Here is a 23,994-nt window from a genome sequence, read left to right on the forward strand (position 1 = left end):
CCGCCTCGCGTAGATCACGAGTTGTGCCACTTGTAATGAAAATGTGATATTCAATGATAACACTGTTGTTATCTGGTATAGCTTCACAAAAGATGGCAACTAACATAGGCGACGTCCAATGGGTGAGCGAGTATGGTTTTACGCCACTTTTAGCAATATTCCAGCAATATCACGGCGGGGGACACCAGAAATGGGCTTCACGCATTGTACCCATGTCGGGAATCGAACCTGGGTCTTCGGTGTGACAAGCGAACGCTTTAACCACGACGTCCAAATCGATCAGACCACGAAAGCATTCGCGATTTCATCCCTGACACAAAAACATCGACAATCTTTAGGGGGTGGGGGTGTTTGGTTTAAAAGATGAAAAAGCCATATTCTAGCATTAAATCACTTTCATACAAAGGTGTACCAGTCGTGGATGTTGATTTTGTGAAACATTCTCTGACTGGACTATCGGTATATGCGATAGTCCAATCATATTAAGCACAGGAAAGGGGGCTTGATGTGGCAAGGGTGGAAACATGACTTTGATAAAAAGGCTAGTGGACGCTCTTGCCTCGGGAAGATGAATAAAGACAACAAAACACAGCAATGACGTATCAATAGTTTACTTGATAAAATTCACTTCAGAATCTTCAACACTTTAATAACAAGGATTCACTAAACAGTTTAGTAAATAAAATTAAAAGTATCCATATTCTGATGGTGTTTATCATCCCTAACAAAGAAAATGGGCTCATCAAATCTATTAAATTCCTGTTGATAAACCAGTAGTTTATGTCTACTGAAATATCAGCCATTGCTTAGAAGATCCTTTCTAGGTTTCCATTGACAGTGATGCTGTTGAATCTGTATCGACTATTGATTCAAGAGACATCAAACCAGTACGGAAAACAATTTAAAAAGTATGGGTCCCTCAATACATGTGAAAATATACAGAAACAAGACTTGATGATGGCTTGTACATTACACATAAATGCCACATATGAAAATGGTAATGTATGCCGACATGAATGGGAAGTTACACACAGGTCTATTAAAGGATAGGTGCAATATCCTAGTTCCAGGTAGCTTTATGTCTTAATTTGAGTTTTCATTTAACACATGGTCACAAGCCAAAATATTGCATTGTTTACCAGTAAACCATAGAAAACAATGCAAATCTGTGCACCAGTTGATAAACCTCTGTGAACATCTGTCATACCATTACCCATCTGACCATGTCATGTCAACATCACTGACCATGTCATGTCAACATCACTGTCCACAACAAAGACATGTCACACAAGAGCGGTTCATCTCTTCAAACACGAGCTTTCCCAAATATCTGCCTCCAAAGTTTCTCTTCAAACACGAGCATTCCCAAATATATGCCTCCAAATCAATCATATCCAACATCAAATTAAAATATTTATCTGTTGTTAAATCCCCCACCTCTTCCTCCCCTAAATCCACCCCCACCCCGACCCCTAAAGCCACCACCCCCTCTGAAGCCCCCACCCCCACGTCCTCCCCCGCCTCGTCCTCCGAAGCCTCGACCACCACGAAAACCTCCACCTCGACCACCTGTAACAGATAAATACATCAACTGAATTTAAATATATATTTATGGAACATCAAATAACTAATGCTTCTTCCTGTGTCTAAATAACCATATGCACAAGGCTATTTTCTCAAGTACAAACTAGTTATTAACTCCTGTTTTTTTCTCCACTGGTCTCTATTCACAGTACAAACTATTTCTAAGATAGTAATTTCTCAAATTTAGATGATGTAATTTAAATTAAAAATAGTAGGCGGTTTGTGTGTATTCATCCGCACTAGACACACTTGTTAACTATCCACACTGAATACACATTTTACTTCAGTAAATTACTCACCATCTTTACAGTTTTAAACAAAGGTATAATTAACAGTATTTAAACAAATGTGTTAACCACATATGTACGAGAAAAAATGATAATTTCCATATGTTATCACTTAGAATGCTCATTTGTTTAGCATATTGATCCACTGACGTGATGAAGCGAAATACAGTGATGCCAAAGTTTAAAGATTATTGTGGCACTTATCTCATTTACTTATATATGCAAACATTACAGCAGCAAACATCAAGGACCCCCCATTGAGTTTCAACACTGCACTTGATTTCCAAAATGCTAGGCTGCACTACTTCTATGGTATTGATAACCGACACATAACACTACAAGCTTCAAACCAGTACAATTTCCTAGAGATCACACTAAGCCTAACACTAAGAGACATCACTCCTCTTACATACCTCGCCCTCCTCTACCCCTAGAGATCACACACAAAGCCTAACACTAAGAGACATCACTCCTCTTACATACCTCGCCCTCCTCTACCCCTAGAGATCACACACAAAGCCTAACACTAAGAGACATCACTCCTCTTACATACCTCGCCCTCCTCTACCCCCAGAGATCACACACAAAGCCTAACACTAAGAGACATCACTCCTCTTACATACCTCGCCCTCCTCTACCCCTAGAGATCACACACAAAGCCTAACACTAAGAGACATCACTCCTCTCACATACCTCGCCCTCCTCTACCCCCAGAGATCACACACAAAGCCTAACACTAAGAGACATAACTCCTCTCACATACCTCGCCCTCCTCTACCCCCACGGTCTTTCCCCGCCCCTCTCTGCCCTGCTGCCCGGGGCAGGAAGCGCTGGAGAGGAAGCAATTTGGCTGGATCTATGAACATCTGAAATTAAAAAAATATACGCTAAAATAATTCGGGAAATAAGGATATGATTTTCATTTGCTGAGTATCTACTCGGTGAGAAGGGTTTTACTGTGTAGTTATTGAGAACGAAGAAGTTCAAGAATGGGTGCAACAAATTATTCCCACTTGGAGAATCAAACTGATGGCTTACATGCAATGAACAGAAACATGAACACGATAAACACAATTTCAATTTTATAGAAATTATTGAAGTTCCTCCCGATGTGGTGATGCACTATTTTTCAGTATCATTTAAAATGAAAACAAACATAATTCCTTTTTGTTTGCCTCAATCAACCAGAAAAGCTTACCTTAGTTGCTTTTGAAAATGAGCTTGCCTTCATATCAGGGGACAGTTTGACAGAAAAATACTGACAAAAGTTAAGGATGGAACTAAACAGCCAGTGCCAAAAATATACAAGTCAATAACATTTGCAACAGATTAATACAGATTATAAAACCTGTGTTTATTAGTCAGAATTGGATAAATCTTGCACTTCCTTGAAATATATTAATATTCATCTGAAATAATCCAGAAACCACATCAATTTGATCATAAGCTTTATGAACAGGATCTACCCTCCCTTAATACAGCAGAATTCAACTGGATCTTCCTTTGCAAGAGAATTGTTCTTGTCATAATTTGGTACTGTGTTTTGTTTTTGTTTAACTCCGCACTAAGCAACAGTCCAGTTATATGGCTGTGGTCTGTAAATAATCAAAGTCCGGACCAGAAAATCCAGTGATTGATATCATGAGCATGGATCTACACAAATGTGATATGATGACATGCATCAACCAAGTCAACAAGCCTGACCACCTGATCATGTTGGTTGCCTTTAACGACAAGCATAGTAGCCTTACGACAAGCATGGGTTGCCGAGGACCTGCATCATCACAGGGGGCCATCAAGGAAAGAGGATATGCCTCGTGGAATAGGCTTGTTTGTTTGATGTGTAATGCCACTCTTAGCAATTTTCCAGCTATATGCCAGCGGTCTGTAAATAGAGGAGTCTGGACCAGACAATCCGGTGATTGACATCATGAGCATCGATCCACGCAATTGGGATCGATGAGTGGAATAGGTCATGGAATGTCAACACAAGATTAAAAGCTATCATTCTATATTAGAAAAATGCTCTGCAAATCCAATATACACCCTAAACATGCTAAATAATATGACTAACATGACTCACTGTAAATCTGTACCTCTCCAATGGCAGACATTTTTACCACATCCATCTTGTATCCAAGCAAACACACATGGATGCCCAGGCTAATTTCTACTGCAGACACTTCAAAACTAACATCCTTATCTTTATACCATCAACATTCAAAAGGATACAAAGTCCTTAATGGAACCAAATATTTCATCAACTTTTCCAACTTGTTGCTTATTTTCCAAGTAGATTGGAGCGTTGAAGTAGGGGATCTTCTCATTGGTTGCCCTGCACACAAGATCATCTTCACAGGGGTGGGTGAACAGACCCATTTCTGAAACACACACATAATTATGGAATCAAGTCCCTCCTTCACAGAGGACATCAGGTCATTGTAAAATTGTGAAGAAATCATCAGCCACCTTACCAAGGTGTGGCATCCCTAATTACCCAGTTATTTTATCACCGTTCTATAACTACCCTGGATTTCAGCCAGATTTGGATGTCATGATGCCACAATAGCTGTCCAATCAAATGACTCTTAGGAGAACTTCTGTGCGACAGGAGAAAAGAAATCATTTCCAAAACTAAGCTGTGGTGGCCAATTTGTACATTTTGTTTGTTTGTTGTTTAACGCTGCACTCAGCAATATTCCAGTTATATCTGTAAGTAATCGAGTCTGGACCAGACAATCCAGTGATTGACATCATGAGCATTGATCCACACAATTGGGATACGATGACATGCATCAACCAAGTCAGCGAGCCTGACCACCTGATCCCCGTTAGTCGCCTCTTATGACAAGCACAGTCACCTTTTACGGCAAGCATGGGTTGCTGAAGACCTATTCTACCCCAGATCTTCATGGGTCCAATTTGTAAAGGGGATTTATCATCATAGAAAGGTGATACAATACACTGGATATCAAGGCGTGTCAGAGTGTTTGCTGCAACTTGTTGAACACCACACTCTGCAATATTCCAGTTATACAACGGTGGCCTGTAAGTATGTGAGCCTAGAAAAGACAATCCAGTGATCGATATTATGAGCAATGATCCCAGCCGTCTGGGTATGACAGGCATAAAAACCAAGTCTCCGAGACTGATCACCTGATCCATTAAGCAGTCTCTCCTAACCAGCATAGGTCGCTAAGGACCAATTCTAACTCACAATGCCCACAGGGATACTCAATTTGTAACAGTTGTATGTAATGTAACTGGATGTTTTTAGGAACAAGCACATACCACAGACCTTCCAGATTTTCACTGGTCTCTGAACCAGTAGACCAGTGGCTATGTAGCCCTAGGCAAATTTAACATTTGGTTGCATGACTTGCTTTGTCAAACTGGGTTCTTTTTTTTTTCCAATGTCAGGACAGCTTCCAGTGGACAATACATATAATCATTTGAGACTAACTGATAATCAACTTACCCATGACCTCTTCAGGAGGGCCATAATCTTGCCAGCCCCCACCCCCACCACCACGTCCACCTCGACCTAAAAACAAAAAGATGTGATCAACATTCTGCAGACATGGTGTTTGTTAAGAACAGGCACACCTTACTCCATAACTAACTGGGGACTTCTCCTTTCCCTATAAGCAATGAAATAACAATTTCTATACCCAAATACTTGCAAGTACAGTCGGCTTGACAGAGCACTTACTTAGGATCTATTTGACAGTCTTACCTCCTCTACCCCTGAAGCCTCCCCCGCCTCCTCTTCCTCGAAAGCCTCCTCCTCTGTCGCCACCACCACGGTAGCCACCTCCTCCCCCTCCACCACGGAAACCTCCTCCTCGACCTCCCCCTCTTCCACCACCAGGAAAGCCCATATTTCACAGATGACCTGAAAACAAATTGAAAAGTTGTCAGCACGAAGTAAACAGTTTCATGTGGATCAGTGGATGATTCTGTGTTTGTTTAACTTTCATTTAAAAGTTTGTAATTGTGAGACAATGAATAAAGAGAGTTTATCGATGTCAACTTCTTTTTTATGAGGAACACAATGTTTTGGAATATCAGGTGAGGGAGTAAGTAGATACTCCAAAAGTTGTGTTCCTCATAATAAAGAAGTTAGAATCCATAATTTCTATTTACAATCTGCAAACATGGCAAACGGAAGAATTGTTTCATAGGCATTACTTAGAAGTTGACGGAAGACAAAGTAGACATAATTTATGGACTTCATTATATATAGAGCGGTATAGTTGATATCCATAAATTGTGTCTAATTTGGCAACAAAACGAAGAGAAACATCATAAAAAACAAGCATAGCAATACCCACTCAACACCGCTAAGGTCTAAAAAATTTCATCTCAATTCTCATGAAACGCCATGGCGCAAAAAAACACAAAAGGAATAGTATTTTTAGGTTGCGATTATAGCATCTGTTCGCCACCCAAAGGAGAAGAGAACAATTTCCAAAGTGCGGCTCCGAAGAGGTAAAATGATCAATCGGTCCTGTGCTAGGAGATCAAGAAAACATAATACGGTGCATATTTCTGACAACAGTCCAATAATTGTTGGTCCTTACTAAAGAACGAAAACCTACAATATGTATGACTAAATACCAAAGACGATGCGAGTTGTTGGTGCTTTAATAACCATACTCACGATAAACTTGTTTTGTTTTCGCACGTGGTTCAAGCTTAAATCGTGCGCATGTCTAGTCCGGATAACAATAAGTCGTAAAAAAACCCAAATTATACAACAGAACCAGTTAACTATAATTAGATACCAAAACCTCGTTCAAGTGGAAATTAAAGTGTTTTGATGCACATTTTACTGAACATGACCCACAATAAAATGTGTATTAAGCACTAACAATTGAGCGACACACCGGAAGCCGGTTCATTATAACCGGCGTTTACCCAACGTCCAAGTTGGGATGAAATACAACTGTCTTTGAAAAAAGAAATTCTTGGTCTTACCCATATTGTAGACAGGGCTTGGAAGATAAAAATGCCTAGAGATAGCAGGTAGGTGATTTGATATTGTTGATAACTTGAATGGAAAGCATTCGATCGGCAATGTTTTGTCAAAAACGAGCACCTGCTTCGTGTCCCATAAATTCGGGATATTTTAAAGTATTGTTTCCTGATTGTGTTCCCTTTAATTCAATTGTATGTTGTTTTATTCTTGCCTGCTGTGAAATTCCTCCAACAGGCACAAAATCTCCAAATTAGGGAATGACAAGACCTGTTAATCCGCTAAAAAACAAAAAACATACTTTTTTGTACACGTCAACCAAGTCATTGATTAATTTACCAATATAGGTTTACTGTCTAAATGTGACAAATTGTTTGTTAGGTAAATCATGTAGATACAATCAGAAATATTGATAGGTTTTTCTAGGTTTACTAAAAATATTACTTACATCCGAAAGATGTTTTAAAGAAATTGTACAATGTTTATATCCATTTAAGTAGTTAATTACCCTCGCGTAACCTTGATTCGTGGATATAAGGAAAGTTCACCATGTTCAAGCAAATTCTTGGTTTAAATGTCCGATTTTGTTTTGTATACTCACTTATCATTTAATTCATCTATCAAACTATAAGAAAATGACGAAGATTCCACTCGTGACTGAAAAGTTTGTTTACCAAAGCCATTTGCATTCATCAGCCATTCATGTGCCCACAGAATTTGACGTCACCTTGATTCGTGGATTACGTAGTAGATTATTGTATCGCTATGTACGAAAGCCCAGTACCGTTACAGTGTAATATTTTTTTTATGAATTCGAATCAATACCTACCAGCATTTCTGTGTCGGCTGATAACAGTTGAAGAGCATAGTTATTCCACACACAACTCCAAAATGAATCTTGTCAATAAAGTTATGTACACTATTTACAGGTAGGTTTGTGTCCTAGCTCTTTCAATCCCTACTCTTCCGATGGTTTGCATGGCAGACCATGGCAAGAGCAATAAAACATGTCATGAGTCCGAAGCACGCGCACTGGACAACAATACTGTAAGTGCACCCAGTGGTTACAGTCATGATACATGCACTGCCCCCACTGTACAAAAAACAGTGATGTGCATCGGGCCAGTTCAGCGGGCTGAAAGTGATGACACACGCAACATGTTTCGTCATCGGATATTGGCGAATCCTCACTGTCACTGCTGTATAGTAGATGAATCGCACCGGATGGTCCCGCTGCTGGCTTGGTGGTACTTTTATGTTTCTTTTGAGATTGTTCAGCTGATGTATGTGACTTTGCTTGTCGTTTCTTGGTTGGTACTGGCTGTTTAGAAGTTGAACTCTTAACATAGTTTTTGACTTGAATTTCCATCTCTGGTTCAGTTATGGCTTTGCCGCTAACAATCTTGTGGATAGATCTGCGTGGTTTTCTTTGCTTCTTCTGAATGACGGGAAGCTGGTCAACAAAGAATTGGGTTTGGTCAAAGTTAGTGACGAGAATTTCCTTCTCAACGTTTGGGTTGGAATGCGGGCTGTGTACGTCATCAGTAGCTGGTACTTGCTACGACTTGTCTTCATCGTGTGATGCGGTGATAAAAGCAGCTGGTTGGAATGCAGATTTATCAATCATATCTGTTGAAAAGAGACTTTCTGAATGCCGACTGCAAGTGACCAGGCGTTAAAACAGCAGAATATGCCCTGCAGGCTATGGAGGCGATGTTATATCTGTTGACTGTGGTACCATCAGACTTCAACAGTTTGTGACATTCGGAATTGTAAATCTTTGTAAACGGGCCAAAACATCCCACGTCCATTGGCTGCAAAATATGACTTGTGTGAGCCGGGAGGACAAACAACACAATATTGTGATCTTTTGCCCAGTCTATCAGAGATGGAGAAATGTGCGATTTGTGGCCATCGTACAGAAGAAGCAAAGGTCTATTCGGCGTTGCCGGAGATGCATATCGAAGGAAATGCCTGTCCAAGTTATCTTGGAATATAACACCATTTGACCATCCCCATTCAGAAACAGTTCTGTGACTTCCCGCTGTACAGCCTTCAAGTAATTCACTGCGCATTCTAGCACCCGCAAATACAAAGAAAGGTGGAATAAATGTGCCCACATCCCAAAAGTGTGACGACAGACGATCTCTCTGAAGAAATCTCATAGGCCACGGACTTTCTTGAGCCAACAATTTTCGGTGTGACATGGGACTGGTTGATTCCTTTCTCATCTACGTTATAAATTGCTTCTGGTCTTGATTGGAAACCGTATTTGTCCATAATCATGGCAAGTTCATCAAAATATCTGTTGATGCATTCCTCTGAACTAGCTTTGGCACGAAGTTCCGTGAGAGACTTGGCACTTCTAACTTTCAACTCTGGCCATCGCTCCAACAGACCATATAGCCACTTGACAGATAATGGATGGGGCAGGTCACGTTTTCCTAACTGACAAGCAAAGTTAGACCCTAATTGGATAACCTCTTTCCTGGTATATCCGTATCCGATGGATGCCATGTATGTTACATGGTCAACAAGTCTAGTTTCTTGCTCTGCATCAAAAATTGGAGTCGCACCTGACTTGACAGTGTCAACATCAATCTTGCCTTTTATCCTGTCTCTCAGTGTTTAGTCGGGTACAGAGAAGTTTAATGCCGCTTTATGAACTGCAACTTTATTGTTTTTGACTTCTAAGTAAGCATTAGTCAAAGCTGTAAGCGAATAACTTTTGTATCCCTGTCGTGAAGGCGTCGGTGAACCCTATGAACATGATGAATATGAAAAAAAGCTATACGAGATGGCCCAAAAATGTTTCCATAGATTTATAATTTTAACAGACAGCAGCACCTCAAGTCACATGACTTATGTTTATTGAGATCTAGACAAGCAGACGACAAGAGATGAGAAGGGTGGTGCTTACGGTATATATTTTATTTGATGTTTTGTAAATATGAAATTTTGTATTAGTGATCTAGGGCTATTTATCTCAGTGTTGGACATTTGGTTTTTCTGTACTTACGTGTAATGCAGCAATTCGGAACATTTTTGTCAGCAAGGCGTGGCAGTGTGTGTACATCAAAAGTACCGCTGTGTGATGTCATAACAGTATTAACCCGGAGCTGTAGTGGTGCCTTTTGCTATTGTGGGGGATGGGGGATTTGTTAACTTCTGATGACTCTTGTTTTATGAGTTAGGCCAAAGACAAATTGTGAGTAGTGCACTTTTTCTAAGATCAGTTAGCGCCGCGTGGAGGATCAAACTCACATTGCCAGTCTGAAGCTAAGTTATGCTAACCTGATCAGCCCAAACTTTACCATGGGACCACAGGAACTATCCCAAATGATTAGAGCTTGTTTACCAAACAGAGCTTAAAGGGGTGTTTCATTGGCCATGTTGGCACATGGTGCTGAACCCTAAGGATTGTAAAGGGGTGTTTGATTGAAAGGGGTACGTAATCCTCATGATTGTAAATGGGTGCCTGATCGGAAAGGGGATCCTTGGGCTAAGGATAGTGTTGGGGGTAACCTACCCTAACCCTACTAACCCTAAGGATCAAAGAGGCACAGCCAGCAGATTAAGCAAATTAATGCTATAAAAGCTGGGCAAACTGAATTGTTGCTGAAAAGAAATGTGTGTTTCCAGTTTCCTGTTCCAACAGGAAGCCTCCAACCTGGATATTATTTTCTCTAGTTGCACCACTGATTTCATCACTGATTCAGTATTGTCCACATTTTATACCACAGGCATACACTTGTTGCACTTCACTGTGGATGAGCCAGTCTTGTCTTCATTTGGAAGCAGGTTTCTACTGCTACACTGCAAATTACCTTTTTCCAAGGACAAATACAAACCTGACCTGCCTACCCTATTTATGTATGGTCTGACACAGGAGAAAAACATAATTTTGTGTGTCTTAGAATCATGCATGATTAATGTGTTTGGCCATTTTTAGTAAGGTGAAAACCTTACAAGCTGGAGTTTTATCTTTCATAACAGACAGGAAGTGTAACATGTTGTACCATTTGATATGGACTGATATCAACAATGATCAAGTGCATCGTGGATCAAAATTTATGTTTTTCTTCCTTCCACCAGATCCTATAGACGGAGGTCCCGATCGAGGAGTTTATCCCGTGAGCGCAGCAGAAGAAAAAGAAGTAGGTCCCGCACCCCTATACGGTCTAGGGAAAGGGAGCGATTAAGACGCTCACGATCGCGAGACAGAGAACGTAAGAGATCAAGAAGCAGGTCGAGGGATCGTGACACAAAGAGAGACAGGAGAAAACGATCCCGTTCAAAAGAAAAGGATAGGAAGTAAGTCTTTTTTGATATGATGGTCATTGATTTGATCAGAGGTATTCATAAAATTAAAGGGACGGTGGGGTAGCCTAATGGGTAAAGTTTTTGCTTGTTATGCAAAAACCCTGGTTCGATTCCCCATATGGGTACAATGTGTAAGGCCCATGATGGTGCCCTCCTCTGTGATATTGCAGGAATATTGCTCAGAGTGATGTAAAACCATACTCATTGGATTAAAACTTGATTTTCTTGTCTCTCCCCTGATTAGTCTACTCATCCAAATTTTGACTGATCAAGAAGTTACCTGAAAATGTAGCCACTGAGAAATGCCCAAAAGGTGGAAGACCTAAATTAACTTAAATATGTCACAATGGAATTCCCATCAACATCATAAATTCCTCTTTGCACCTGACACCACCTACTGCAATATCTTGATTGAATCAATGCACAGACTTATGGGTAGATACAGTGAAAATTCCGGGTTAGAGTTTGTCTTCAGCAACCCATGCTTGTCTTTAGAGGCGACTAACGGGATCGGGTGGTCAGACTCACTTACTTGGTTGGTGCATGTCATCGTATCCCAAGTGCATAGATCTATGCGCATGATGTCAATCACTGGATTGTCTGGTCCAGACTTGATTATTTACAGACCGCCGTCACATAGCCAGAATATTGCTGAGTGCGGCGTTAAACAACAAACAAAGAAAAAAGGCAGGAAAGCCAGTGATGTTAAAAATAGTACAATAATGTAAACCCTATGCAGGGATTAGGCAGCGCTTGGAGTAAGACATGATGGCTACCTTTAACATTGGGCAGCTTATTTCAGGCAGGGGTTGGTATTTGGCCCTGTGTTTTGCAAATATCTGAATAATTACAAAAAAAACACCATTTATTGGTGCATCAACATGTTGATAATTAGTTTACATGTTTCACATAGACGAGAGAAGAAGTCAAAATCCAGATCCCCTGAGAAGAAAGTAAAGAGCCCGTCTCCTAGTGCTGAAAAGGTTCTCCACAGAGAAGGAGAATTAAGGGTTAAAGATGAACCACTCAACAAGGTAAAAACAGATTTACTGGGTGGACCAGTCGTCTCAGGCGTCGCAATTTGCTGTGCCGAGTTGCATCCCTTGGACACGCCAGAAAACTATGATTGTGGGTTCGAATCCTGGTTTGCCCTGATTATGTTTCTAGGTTTGTCAGCACCATACCTATGCTCATGGGTTCCACCGAAGTGGTAAACGTCTGAGACCTGCATCACTTCGGGCTTTCCTCCAACATTAAGCTGACACGCCGTGATATAACTGGAATAATGTTAAAAGCGGCGTTAAACCCAACTCAACTCACTCACTCTGCCATGAAAACCTTAAAATGATCCCTGTTTTCATGAGATCTAAGGCTCTCTTGTGTCTCTTATGTGCCAGGATGTGCTGATCATGGGTTGGAATCCAATCTTTGCCTGAAACAGGAACATGTAACACATGTGGTGTCTCCTTGGACAAGTGGCTTTGTTTGAAACGTGCCTCTGTTCACCCAGCAGTGAATGGATACCCGGTAGGATGGCAGTGTGGTTGTTATCCTTCTAGCGCCTAACAGGCAGCTTGGGTTGCATACTCCCCAGGGAGCTGAGAATAATTGTTGAGTGCATACTGATCCAGTGACTGGGGTAATAATAGCCCTTTGAGTATGCCCCTGAGTGGTGTGGAAATATGCGCAATATTAATAGCCCATTATTACTATTATTGTTGTTGTTGTGTTGTTGTTGTTATTGTTGTTGTTGTTATTATATCCGCTCATGAGTTCACCAAAGTTACCTGCTTGACTTTGTTGTTTTTTCAGGTCAGATGAGATTATATTTTCTTCATTTGTGAAGAAATGTAAACAATAAGATTGATTATATGATCCTAGCTATAACCTATATCAGAGTATACTGTCATGTCCGGTTGACTGCACATGGACGGAAACAGTGACATATAACACAGCTCACAATAAACAATGTAATAGAACACTTGACTGGTATCCTCTCCAAACCTATATGTCGAAACTTCTACAGCGTATGACAACAAAACTAAATGGTCCTGTGTACTGCTAATCCCCTGCTGTTAACCTGGTATCTTTATGTTGGATTGGTCTGTTTATGTCCCAAAACTTCTACATGCGGGGGGGTAGCCTAGTGGTTAAAGCATTCACTCGTCATGCCGAAGACCAGGGTTTGATTCTCCACATGGGTAGGATGTGTGAATTTGGGAATTTCTTTCAAAATTTGCTGCAGACTCTGAACCTGCTCAGAATATCAGCCTCTGAGTGGGTCTCAATAAATCCCTGACAGTATTTAGTTACCTTGAATATAAGTGCATGTCATATTTCTAGGAAGAGGAGCAGAAGCGCCTTGAGGTGGAGATGCAGAAGCGACGAGAACGTATCGAGAAATGGCGAGCAGAGCGCAAAAAGAAACAGGAACTGTTGCCCATTAACATCACTCCCCCCATGAAGAAGTGGACGCTGGAGGACGATGATGAAGATGAAGATGAAGTTGTGCAGGAGAATGATAAGGATGATGAAAATGAAGTTGACCCACTTGATGCCTTCATGCAGGTAGGGTGAACCGTACCAACTTTAGACCTGTAGTAAAGACATATTCACTGGTACAGTTCTGCTCTATTTTCTACAGAGATTAGTTTACAAATATACTACATACTGTGTAAGAAATATGAAAATAGGCTTTCTTCACTTCCAATAACTATATAAATGAAGTGTGAATTAATTGTTCAATCAGTAAATGTTTGCACGTTGAAGCAGGCAGCCATCCATTCCTGGTCTAGTCTTTCCTTTTTTAAATTACACATGGCAAACCCCCTGAAATAACCATTCCCTTACACTTCTTAAGAAAAAATGTAAGGTGTCTACCATTTAAAAATGTGACTGTTTAATATGTAAACTATAAAGTTTATATATTTATTCTATGTAAGAAAAGGATGTTTACTTGTTGGATGTTTGGGAAATGTGTTGGTCAACATGGACAAAATGAGTAAAATGTAAACATGGTAAAGATTGACATTCAGGCTTTTTATAAAACATGCTGTATCATTGTTAGTTTCTCAGGCATGGCTACCTTGACAGGAATGGAACTTTATGTTTACATCTTTCTTCACAAATTCTACCACAGTTGGCATGTGTGTTCAAAGGTCAAGGACATTTCTTTGAGGATATTGTAAAACGATATTGCATCATTCATTGCCAGTTACTGCGTCACTATTAATTGTACTGAGACTTCAGTAATTGTGGGATCTTCAGAAACATTGTTTTGTTTGTTTGTTGTTTAACACCGCACTCAGCAATACTCCTGCTATATGACGTCAGTCTGTAAATAATCGAGTCTGGACCAGACAATTCAGTGATTGACATCATGAGCCTCAATCTACGTATTTGGGATACAATGACGTGCTTCAGCGAAGTCAGCTAGCTTGACCACTCTGATCCTGTTAATTACATCTTATGGCAAGCATGAAAAATGTCTTGGTTAAGGTCAAGGTCTGGCAGTAATGTTTTCAGACTGGAAGAACATGTTATGTTGAAATATTGGAAGCTTTTACAAACACATCTGGTTAACATGGTTAATATTTTAAGTAACCCCCAAAATAAATTCCTGTTTTGGTTTCAGGCAGTGACGGATGAGGTCAAGTGTGCCCGTGACAAGGACAAGACACATGACAAGAGTGACAACCAGGTGAGGTGATACAGCAGTGGGAATGTACACATGTCCAAGCATAGGGAGACTTCCAGCTGAAGAATGAATGTACCTACGTAGGGGAGAATACTCAGCTAGTCAGGATCTGTATTACCCAAAAAGCTGGTGTGACTGGTCACTGCATAGGGGAGGAAGTTCTGATAGTTTATGGGGATCTTTATTACTCAATGGCATTGCTAATGTTAACAGTATAGGGGAGGTAAGTCTGAAGGCTGATTTTGATCTGTATTATTCAGAAAGTTGCTAATGTTAACTGCATAGGGGAGGTAACACTGAAGGCCAATTGGAATCTGTATTACTCAGAAAGGGGTTAATGGTAACAACCTAGGGGAGGTAACTCTGAAGGCCAATTGGAATCTGTATACAGAAAAGGGCTGATGGTAACAGCCTATGGGAGGTAACTGTGAAGTCTAATTTGGATCTGTATTATTCAGAAAGGTGCTAATGGTAACAGCGCCCCAGCAGCAGCTGTGAGTGGCAAGGTGACGTTCATCACAGCGGTGGCCAAGAAGAAGGACGACACCAGCAAGGAGAAGGGGGAAGTGATGGAGAGTAACATTGATGCCATGGAGGTAATGGAAGACTTCACTGTTTTTTCTTGTGTATCATGTGCACATTTTTCAGAAAGTACTGCTGTATAGAGTGGTGTGTAATAAATGCAGACAATGACATTTGCAATTTTGTTCAGTGTATTTCTGGCTTATATCTTTTTCAATAATTTATTTAAGATTTTTATACCAAGTTATACCAAGGAATTCCATCCGTCCGACCTTCCAGCCTTCCATCCATGAATCCTTCCAAAGACATTTTTCTGTGCAACCTATAACTTGAAAACTACTGCATAGATTATTTTCAAACTTGGTGAACACTTTCTATTCCAACAGGAGGGGTGCAGTGCGAAGTTTGATTCAATATTTGGATTTTGTGTTGATTTCTGATTGATGCAATATTTGATTCTTGCAGTATTCATCAGAAGAAGAAGAGGAAGATCTGGACACAACCATGTCCAACATGGCCAGGAAGAGAAAGGTAAGGCTGATCATTCTTATCCACATACTTGATCATTTGGGTTATTATTTTGCCATTACATTATCTTATATGCAATGGACCAATTTGCAACTAAAGCTTTGTTTTGGATGTCACCAGCTACATCTTGCATATCAGTAAAATAATATCTCTATCTTGAGTTTAAAATGGAAAGGGTGTTTTCCTGAGAAGCAAGAAGGGGGAGTGAAGCCATCAGGGGTTCCAAGTCTTCAAACGGATGCGGGGGGCACGGTGGTCCAGTCGTCTAAGGCGCCGCAGGTCGCTGTGCAGAGTTGCACTCCTTGGACACGCCAGAAACCTATGATTGTGGGTTCGAATCCCGGTTTGCCCCAATTATGTTTCTAGCTTTGTCAGCACCATACCCGTGCTCGTGGGTTTCACCGAAGTGGTAAACGTCTAAGACCTGCATCACTTCGGGCTTTCCTCCCATATGAAGCTGACACGCCGTGATATAACTGGAATACTGTTAAAAGCGGCGTTAAACCCAACTCACTCACCTTCTCACTCAAATGGATGCGCACAGCCAAGTCCTGCTTGTTTCAAAGAGACATGAATGCATTATGATTGGACATCTATTTTACCAGTGTGTCATATAAACTGGACTCAACACATGCACAACGAAGCTTGACCAGGGTATTTATAATAATAGGATGGAGATATGATGCTGGATAATTATCATACCAATCAGGTTGATTGCAGTATTAACACTTTGTGTGTTCATTTTTGCAGGAGCTAACAGTTGTGGATCATGCCCGTATTTACTATCCTTCCTACAGGAAGAACTTCTACGTGGAAGTGCCAGAGATCGCCAAGCTGACCCAAGAGGGTAAGTGCATGATTCATTGAGTGGTCTCGGGTAATTATACCATCAGGAGTTAAGCCATAACATGTGTTTGTTCTATACACCGCTTTCAGCAATATTCCAGTTGTATAATTGTCTGGACCAGATACTATGAGCAGCATCCCCCTCCATCTGGGTCTGTTGGGTTATGATGAAGCACAAGGACCCAAGTTGGTTTTGTTTGTTGTTTAACACTGCACACAGCAATACTTAAGCTATATGGCAGCGGTCTGTAAATAATCAAGTCGCGACCAGACAATCCAGTGATTGACATCATGAGCATCGATCCATGCAATTGGGATACGATGACATTCATCAACCAAGTCAGCAAGCCTGACCACCCGATCCTGTTAGTCGCCTCTTACATCAAACATAGTCGGCAAGTCGGCAAGCATGGGTTGCTGAAGACCTATTCTAACCAGAAGCCTGACCACCTGATCCACTGATCCCACAAAAGGCGACTATGCTTGTCGTAAGAGGCGACTAGCGGGTTCGGGTGGTCAGACTTGGTATCCCAATTGCGTGGAACAATCCTCTTGATGTTAATCACTGGATTGTCTAGTCCACAGTCGATTATTTACTGACCGCTGTCATATAGCTGGAATATTGCTGAGTGCGGTGTTAAACAATAAACCAAAAAAACAAGACGGTAGTCCATTTGTATAACCAGCAGCTGCTGAGGACTTATATTAACCCAGAATCCCCACGTAAGCCAAGTTGCAACAGTGCTAAGATTACTTAGAATGACATCCTTGCTCCACAAAGCCATCGTAGCACTACACTCATACTCCCACATCTAATATTGTTTTGATTGGTTTGGAATCCATGCTTGCATGTCTTGGTTTAGCATGAGGTGTATTATGTATGGATGTTGCAAAGAATATGGGCAGTGATAGCAGAAGACCTTGGGCTGATGTTCCATTAGATCTAGGGCCCTGTTACACAAAGCAATTTAAGTGCTTAGACAATCGCAACGCCCATATTTTAGTATAGACTTCCAACAATTGTAGCTCTAAAATCACTTTGTGGATGGGCCCTGGTCCACCAAATGAGGAGTAACATTGATGTTTAAAGTCTTGAGAAATACTAGACCTGGGACATTGCTGTGGTTCTTGAATGAAAGCGGGGCTGTCGGGTAGCCTAGTGGTTAAAGCATTCGCTTGTCACGCCGAAGACTCAGGTTCGATTCCCGACATGGGTACAATGTGTGAAGCCCATTTCTGGTGTCCCCCGCCGTGATATTGCTGGATTATTGCTAAAAGCGGCGTAAAACCAAACTCACTCACTCACTCACTTGAATGAAAGCTGGAGAACTAAGGAAGATATATGTACATTCATTGGTTGTGAAAAGTACCATAGAATCAAAGTAAATCAAAGTAAAAGATGACATGTCTTTTTATAGTATATTTAACACTTTTTTACCCTATATTGTTGATTATACCCCTGTGGTTACAACAGAGATCACTTTGTGGAATGAGGCCCAGGAAACGTCATCCTCTTTCAGTTAGTCTTCACACAACTTGATTGTGACTGATGTTTTAAATTGACAGAGGTTGATCAGATGCGAGAAGACATGGAGGGGATCAAGGTGAGAGGCAAGAACTGCCCCAAACCTGTTCGAAGCTGGGCTCAGTGTGGAGTCAGCAAGAAGATCATGGATGTCCTCAAGAAGTAAGTATGCTCAGGTGAAGGTCAGCTTTAGGAGACCGCCCCCATGGTCCAGTGGTAGAGCGTTTATCTGCAGAGAGGAAGGTCGGGGGTTCGATCCCTCGCCGCATCATACCAAAAGGTGTTAAAAGATGGTACTTGTTGTTATCCTGTCTGGTGCTCGGCATTAAGGGGCTAAAACAAGGACTGGTGGGCTCGGAGTCCATAGATTGATGCTCATGACTTGATTATTCACAGACTGCCGTCATATAGCTGGAATATTGCTGAGTGCAGCGTTTAACAACCTGTCTGGGTTAAAGTTGAAGGGTATACTCGGACCCCATGGTACCGCGGCATTCATCGTATCGCGGCATTTGTGATTTCCGGTGGTTCACGCGGGACACGCCTCTTAGCGGCTGTCTATTAATGCAAATCAGTAACCAGGAACTGCTGACTTCGTAAACAATTTTAATGTCCTCGGAATGTTCCGTCTGCTGTAAGTAAAGAGTTATTAATCCGTTGATACATATTTCTGGCATCTGTTGTAATATTGCCTTACCCCGATCTATCAATGGCCAACGATATAACCCGCAGTTCCCCAAGTAAACTTTCTCTATCGACCTGAACTAGATCATCTGCATATTCATGGCGACTAATGAGGTAACGGAAGTTACGTAGTCCGCACAATTTTTCCCGCTCTGTGCCCAGAAACTATTGGGAGATCATAAGGGCCATAATGCCAAACTTAGAAATACTTTCTTCACTAGTAACCAAAAGATAAATACATACTTTGGGCATACTAGGAGTGCTTTTTATATATTTATTGTTGACTTTTAACATTTTAACATTTTGTGACAAATTATTGTCATCCAATTTTTTTTAAACGATCTTAAAATATCATTTCTGATATTTTGATGTTGACTTATAAAAATATTTTTCTCTTACTTTTCGGTAAATATGCATTGAATACCTATTGCTGATAACACATTTAGAATTTTACTTGTGCTGTCTTTGCACTTGTCTGGACAAATCACTGATGTCTGGCATGATCATACCAAGTGGTTGGTAGAATTATGTCCTCTTTTTGTCCAATTCGGACCTCCATACACAACTTTTCTCTGTACCGCGATACGATGGAGTTCTCTCCCTTGTCAAACAGATCGCGAGGCCCGGGTTTTACTCGGAGCTACTAATGTAAATAATGAACTTTTATCAGTAAAATATGCATTGTTTGATAACATGAATGATATCTGATACAGAGAACACGAATAAACATAAAGGTTAGTGAGTGCATTTTGTTCCGTTTAGCGTACATGACAAGTACCGCGATACCCCGAGGTTGCAGGCTACATGCTTCTGGTGAAGATGATTTGGGGCATTCAAGAAAGGTTTGGGATTGGACTGCTGCTGTTTATACTCGTAATGCAAACATCATTCCAGTTCAATTTGTGTTTGCAGACATCTATATGAGAGGCCAACACCTATTCAGGCCCAGGCAATCCCAGCTGTGATGTCAGGTCGGGATCTCATAGGTATTGCCAAGACTGGCAGCGGTAAAACCCTCGCCTTCCTCCTCCCAATGTTCAGACATGTGCTGGATCAAGCAGAACTAGAAGACGAAGATGGTCCCATAGGTAAGTTGTCATGGTGATTCTAGAGCAACGATTTATCAACAGTCTTGCGGATATCTGTTGAAAGATGGTGTTTGTATAGGTTAAGTGCGATGTAGACTTTCAACAAATGCTTTACGCTTTACGTGACAATGCAAAACCAAGAATTAGGACCTGCTTCCTTCACGTCTGAATCAAATCGTCCAACCTCAGCACATAGCACGTGCAGGCTTGTTCCGAAGAAGAACATCTCTCATGAACACGGGCCATAATGCACCCTAGTGGTAAAAGGGCTAGATAACCATTTAGCATTTTTAGTTTCTTCATGTAGGGGGGCGGTCGGCTAGCCTAGTGGTTAAAGCGTCCGCTCGTCACGCCGAAGACCCAGGTTCGATTCCTGACATGGGTACAATGTGTGAAGCCAATTTCTGGTGTGCCCCGCCTTGATATTGCTGGCATATTGCTAAAAGCGGCGTAAAACCATACTCACTCACTCACTTTATGTAGGGTCAGAGTTCTAGATCTAGACAAGCTTTTGGTTATTATGTCTCCCCCAGAATGGAGGGAGACATATTGTTTTTGGCACGGTTCCCGTCGGCGACGGCGTTCCCACCGTTTCCGGACCATAACTCAGAAACCGTTTAATATTTTTTAGCGAAACTTTGTATACACATTAACCCAGCACTGAAGTGGTGCCTTTTGCTATTTAGAGATTTTTGACATTTTTATTTTTTCTCGTTTCTATGGAGATAACTTGAACATAGACTCTGAATGGGGGTAAGCTTGGTTTCCGGACCATAACTCGGAAACCGTTTAATATTTTTTCGCGAAGCTTTGTATTCACATTAACCCAGCACTGAAGTGGTGCCTTTTGCTATTTAGAGATTTTTGACATTTTTATTTTTTCTCGTTTCCATGGAGATAAGTTGAACATAGACTCTGAATGGGGATAAGCTTTGTTTCCTGACCATAACTCAGAAACTGTTTAATATTTTTTCGCGAAACTTTGTATACACATTAACCCAGCACTGAAGTGGTGCCTTTTGCTATTTAGAGATTTTTGACGTTTTGATTTTTTCTCGTTTCCATGGAGATAAGTTGAACATAGACTCTGAATGGGGGTAAGCTTTGTTTCCGGACCATAACTCGGAAACCGTTTAATATTTTTTCGCGAAACTTTGTATACACATCAACCCAGCACTGAAGTGGTGCCTTTTGCTATTTAGAGATTTTTGACATTTTTATTTCTTCTCGTTTCCATGGAGATAACTTGAACATAGACTCTGAATGGGGGTAAGCTTGGTTTCCGGACCATAACTCGGAAACCGTTTAATATTTTTTCGCGAAACTTTGTATACACATTAACCCAGCACTGAAGTGGTGCCTTTTGCTATTTAGAGATTTTTGACATTTTTATTTTTTCTCGTTTCCATGGAGATAAGTTGAACATAGACTCTGAATGGGGGAAAGCTTGGTTTCCGGACCATAACTCGGAAACCGTTTAATATTTTTTCGCGAAACTTTGTATACACATTAACCCAGCACTGAAGTGGTGCCCATTAGTTGTTTGAAATTTCTAGGAATTCTATTTTTGTCTCTGTTATTTAGTAATGGAGGGTGGGAATGAAGAGATGGGGTTTAACGTGAAGTAAACGAATGAATGGGGGTTAGGGGAGTGGGGGGAGACATATGTTTTTACGAGTAAAAACACTTTCTAGTTGGATGCTATTTTTAGAAGCACCAATCAGTGACTTTTTAAGAAATATTAAGATATATATCTATCTATCTATATATACGCAATCTTTTTATCTAACAGTTGTAATGTATGCACTTGTTTAATTTATTGATTGTTTTTGTTGTGTATTTGATGTGCTGGGGATTTGATTTGTCTGTGTATATCAGTTCATTTAATGCATATTTTACTCTAATACGCAGCTCATCTAGAACTCTGCATGGTATTGGTAATATTGCATTCTTTGAGGTATTAGTTCAAGCCATGATAATACATGTGTATATTCATTCATAATCCTAGTTAGACGTTTGACATTTCACTGATATAATTCCTGAAAACACCCTTGCTACACAGTGATTGTTTTGTATGACACAGCTGTGGTGATGACGCCCACCCGTGAGCTGGCACTACAGATCTCATCGGAATGTAAGAAATTCTCCAGAACCATGGGACTGAGGTGCGTGTGCGTGTATGGCGGAACGGGAATATCGGAACAGATCGCGGAGTTGAAAAGAGGCTGCGAGATGATCGTTTGCACACCAGGGAGAATGATTGACATGTTGGCTGCCAATAATGGTGGGTATATTAGTAATAAGGTAGCTTTGTTTTTCAGCGCGGCATGTGCTTATGTAGGTCTGTTCTCATCCTCTGATTGTGTGCATTTACCGTGTTTATGTATATGTATAGATTTAAAATATAAAACTGACATTTTTTATGACATGTCATTGTTTACATGTCACGTCATTGTTTTAAATTTGTTTGATCATGAGCTTGATTTTCTCATAGCTGTCAGGTTTATGCGCTCCAAAGTGAACATAATGATGCGACAGGATAGGCATGTTTTCAACCAATTTCGTTTTGTGGAATTGAAATAATTTTTGTCATTATTGGTTATGTTTGTGAATCTCTTAATTCCTAAAAACAAATTGTTCGGTATACACACAATGATTCGCGGATTGATTGTGCTCCCAATCATAAATGAAATGTTTTAAGGCTTATTTAAACAAATAGGTATTTTAAGGTAGTAGGTAAATGTGTTTGGTATTTAATTTGGTATTGAGTAATTGTAGAATCTAATTGAGTCACTGTCACTTGAAACTAGGTAATAAACTACCCACTTGTCATGCACTGTGATCAGATTAATATGTCATTAGTTAGGACTGGGATGAGTCCAAATTTACTAGCCGGGTACCCACCCCCGTATTACCCAACCCTACCTGGGTACCCGCTGTAGGTCTCGAGAGTTGGGTACATAGTGTCTGATTGGGAATAGTTTGACCACAGCCCTGGCAAAAACTATTTACATACACGTATAAAACGATCAGGTCAGGCATACACTGAAGTTTACTGAGGTTTTATCTTTATTCAAGTATATAAAATCAGAAGGAATAGGTGCATAGTCAGAAAGAAATGCGAACATCATTCACTTGTAGTGTAACCACATTGAGTCCTATATAATTTTTGTCATTAAACAATATATCACGTGACTAACAACGGGTCCGGTAGTACTGTGGGTACCCGGGTCCTACTCAGGACCCACCCGACCCGAGTACCCGAGTTACCCATCCCAGCCCTAATGCTTAGGCAGGTCATAGTTTCTATAAATATAAAATGTCAATGCCGAGAATAACCCATCCTTATTATCTGCTGAACCAGATTCCCTGGGCATTAAAGGCAAAATAACGGTGAAAGTTTTATGAATGAATCACTGAAAATCAGCGACGACACCAGGGGTTTACGAAAAATGTCAGCCATTTTGATTGGCAATGCAGTTTGCAGAGAGTCTGATTGGAGATTATGTTTTCTTAAATGTCTGCTACAGAGATGTTAATGTCTTTGATAGGCATTAGAGACACAGGATATATGGACGTCAACTGTATTTTGTATGTACTTTTCGAGGCTACTTCTCATCATCAGGCTAGAAGCAGCCTTGAAATGTTATGCATAAAGACTACAGAAGTGGAATGTTTAGTGGCTACTCGTGTTGATTGTTGTCAGTATTATGTATGGAGATACTGGATATATGTCCTCAATGTCCTTGAGCAAACTCGAGACTAATACATCACCTTTTTGTTTCCAGGTGTCATGGTATGATCATGATGATGATTTTTATTGCTTGTCATGCCTGTAGATGAAACTTTTGTTTCTTTTGTTGGCTTCTGTACATTAAGAGATGTCGTGTCTCATTTAACATTGTTTCATGTTTCAAAGGCAGGTAAGTTTG

At 40.6% G+C, this 23,994-nt stretch overlaps 2 protein-coding genes across 2 annotated transcripts in view; one reads left to right on the forward strand and one right to left on the reverse strand.

The window, feature by feature from the left end:
• Positions 1-595: 595 nt before the first annotated feature.
• Positions 596-6,671, reverse strand: LOC124138199 (H/ACA ribonucleoprotein complex subunit 1-like). Its single transcript, XM_046504743.2, has 7 exons — positions 6,535-6,671; positions 5,608-5,766; positions 5,350-5,415; positions 4,104-4,252; positions 3,070-3,129; positions 2,635-2,737; positions 596-1,569 (listed from the first exon to the last, which is right to left on the reverse strand). Exons 2-7 carry the CDS (start codon positions 5,750-5,752, stop codon positions 1,415-1,417), a joined length of 678 nt encoding a protein of 225 aa, XP_046360699.1. The 5' UTR covers positions 5,753-5,766; positions 6,535-6,671; the 3' UTR covers positions 596-1,414.
• An 85-nt stretch (positions 6,672-6,756) lies between these two features.
• LOC124138189 (probable ATP-dependent RNA helicase DDX46) overlaps positions 6,757-23,994 on the forward strand; it is a 31,886-nt gene continuing 14,648 nt past the window's right edge. The window contains exons 1-11 of the mRNA XM_046504732.2: positions 6,757-6,899; positions 10,945-11,163; positions 12,086-12,206; positions 13,516-13,740; positions 14,807-14,872; positions 15,328-15,465; positions 15,857-15,922; positions 16,670-16,766; positions 18,332-18,452; positions 19,887-20,062; positions 22,146-22,346. Of these exons, the coding sequence (XP_046360688.1) occupies positions 6,883-6,899; positions 10,945-11,163; positions 12,086-12,206; positions 13,516-13,740; positions 14,807-14,872; positions 15,328-15,465; positions 15,857-15,922; positions 16,670-16,766; positions 18,332-18,452; positions 19,887-20,062; positions 22,146-22,346 (1,447 nt within the window). The 5' untranslated portion in view covers positions 6,757-6,882. The remainder of the gene's footprint in view (positions 6,900-10,944; positions 11,164-12,085; positions 12,207-13,515; positions 13,741-14,806; positions 14,873-15,327; positions 15,466-15,856; positions 15,923-16,669; positions 16,767-18,331; positions 18,453-19,886; positions 20,063-22,145; positions 22,347-23,994) is intronic.

The sequence above is a fragment of the Haliotis rufescens genome, unplaced genomic scaffold (assembly GCF_023055435.1).
Source record: "Haliotis rufescens isolate VD_foot unplaced genomic scaffold, xgHalRufe1.0.p SCAF_40, whole genome shotgun sequence".
NCBI lineage: Eukaryota > Metazoa > Mollusca > Gastropoda > Lepetellida > Haliotidae > Haliotis > Haliotis rufescens.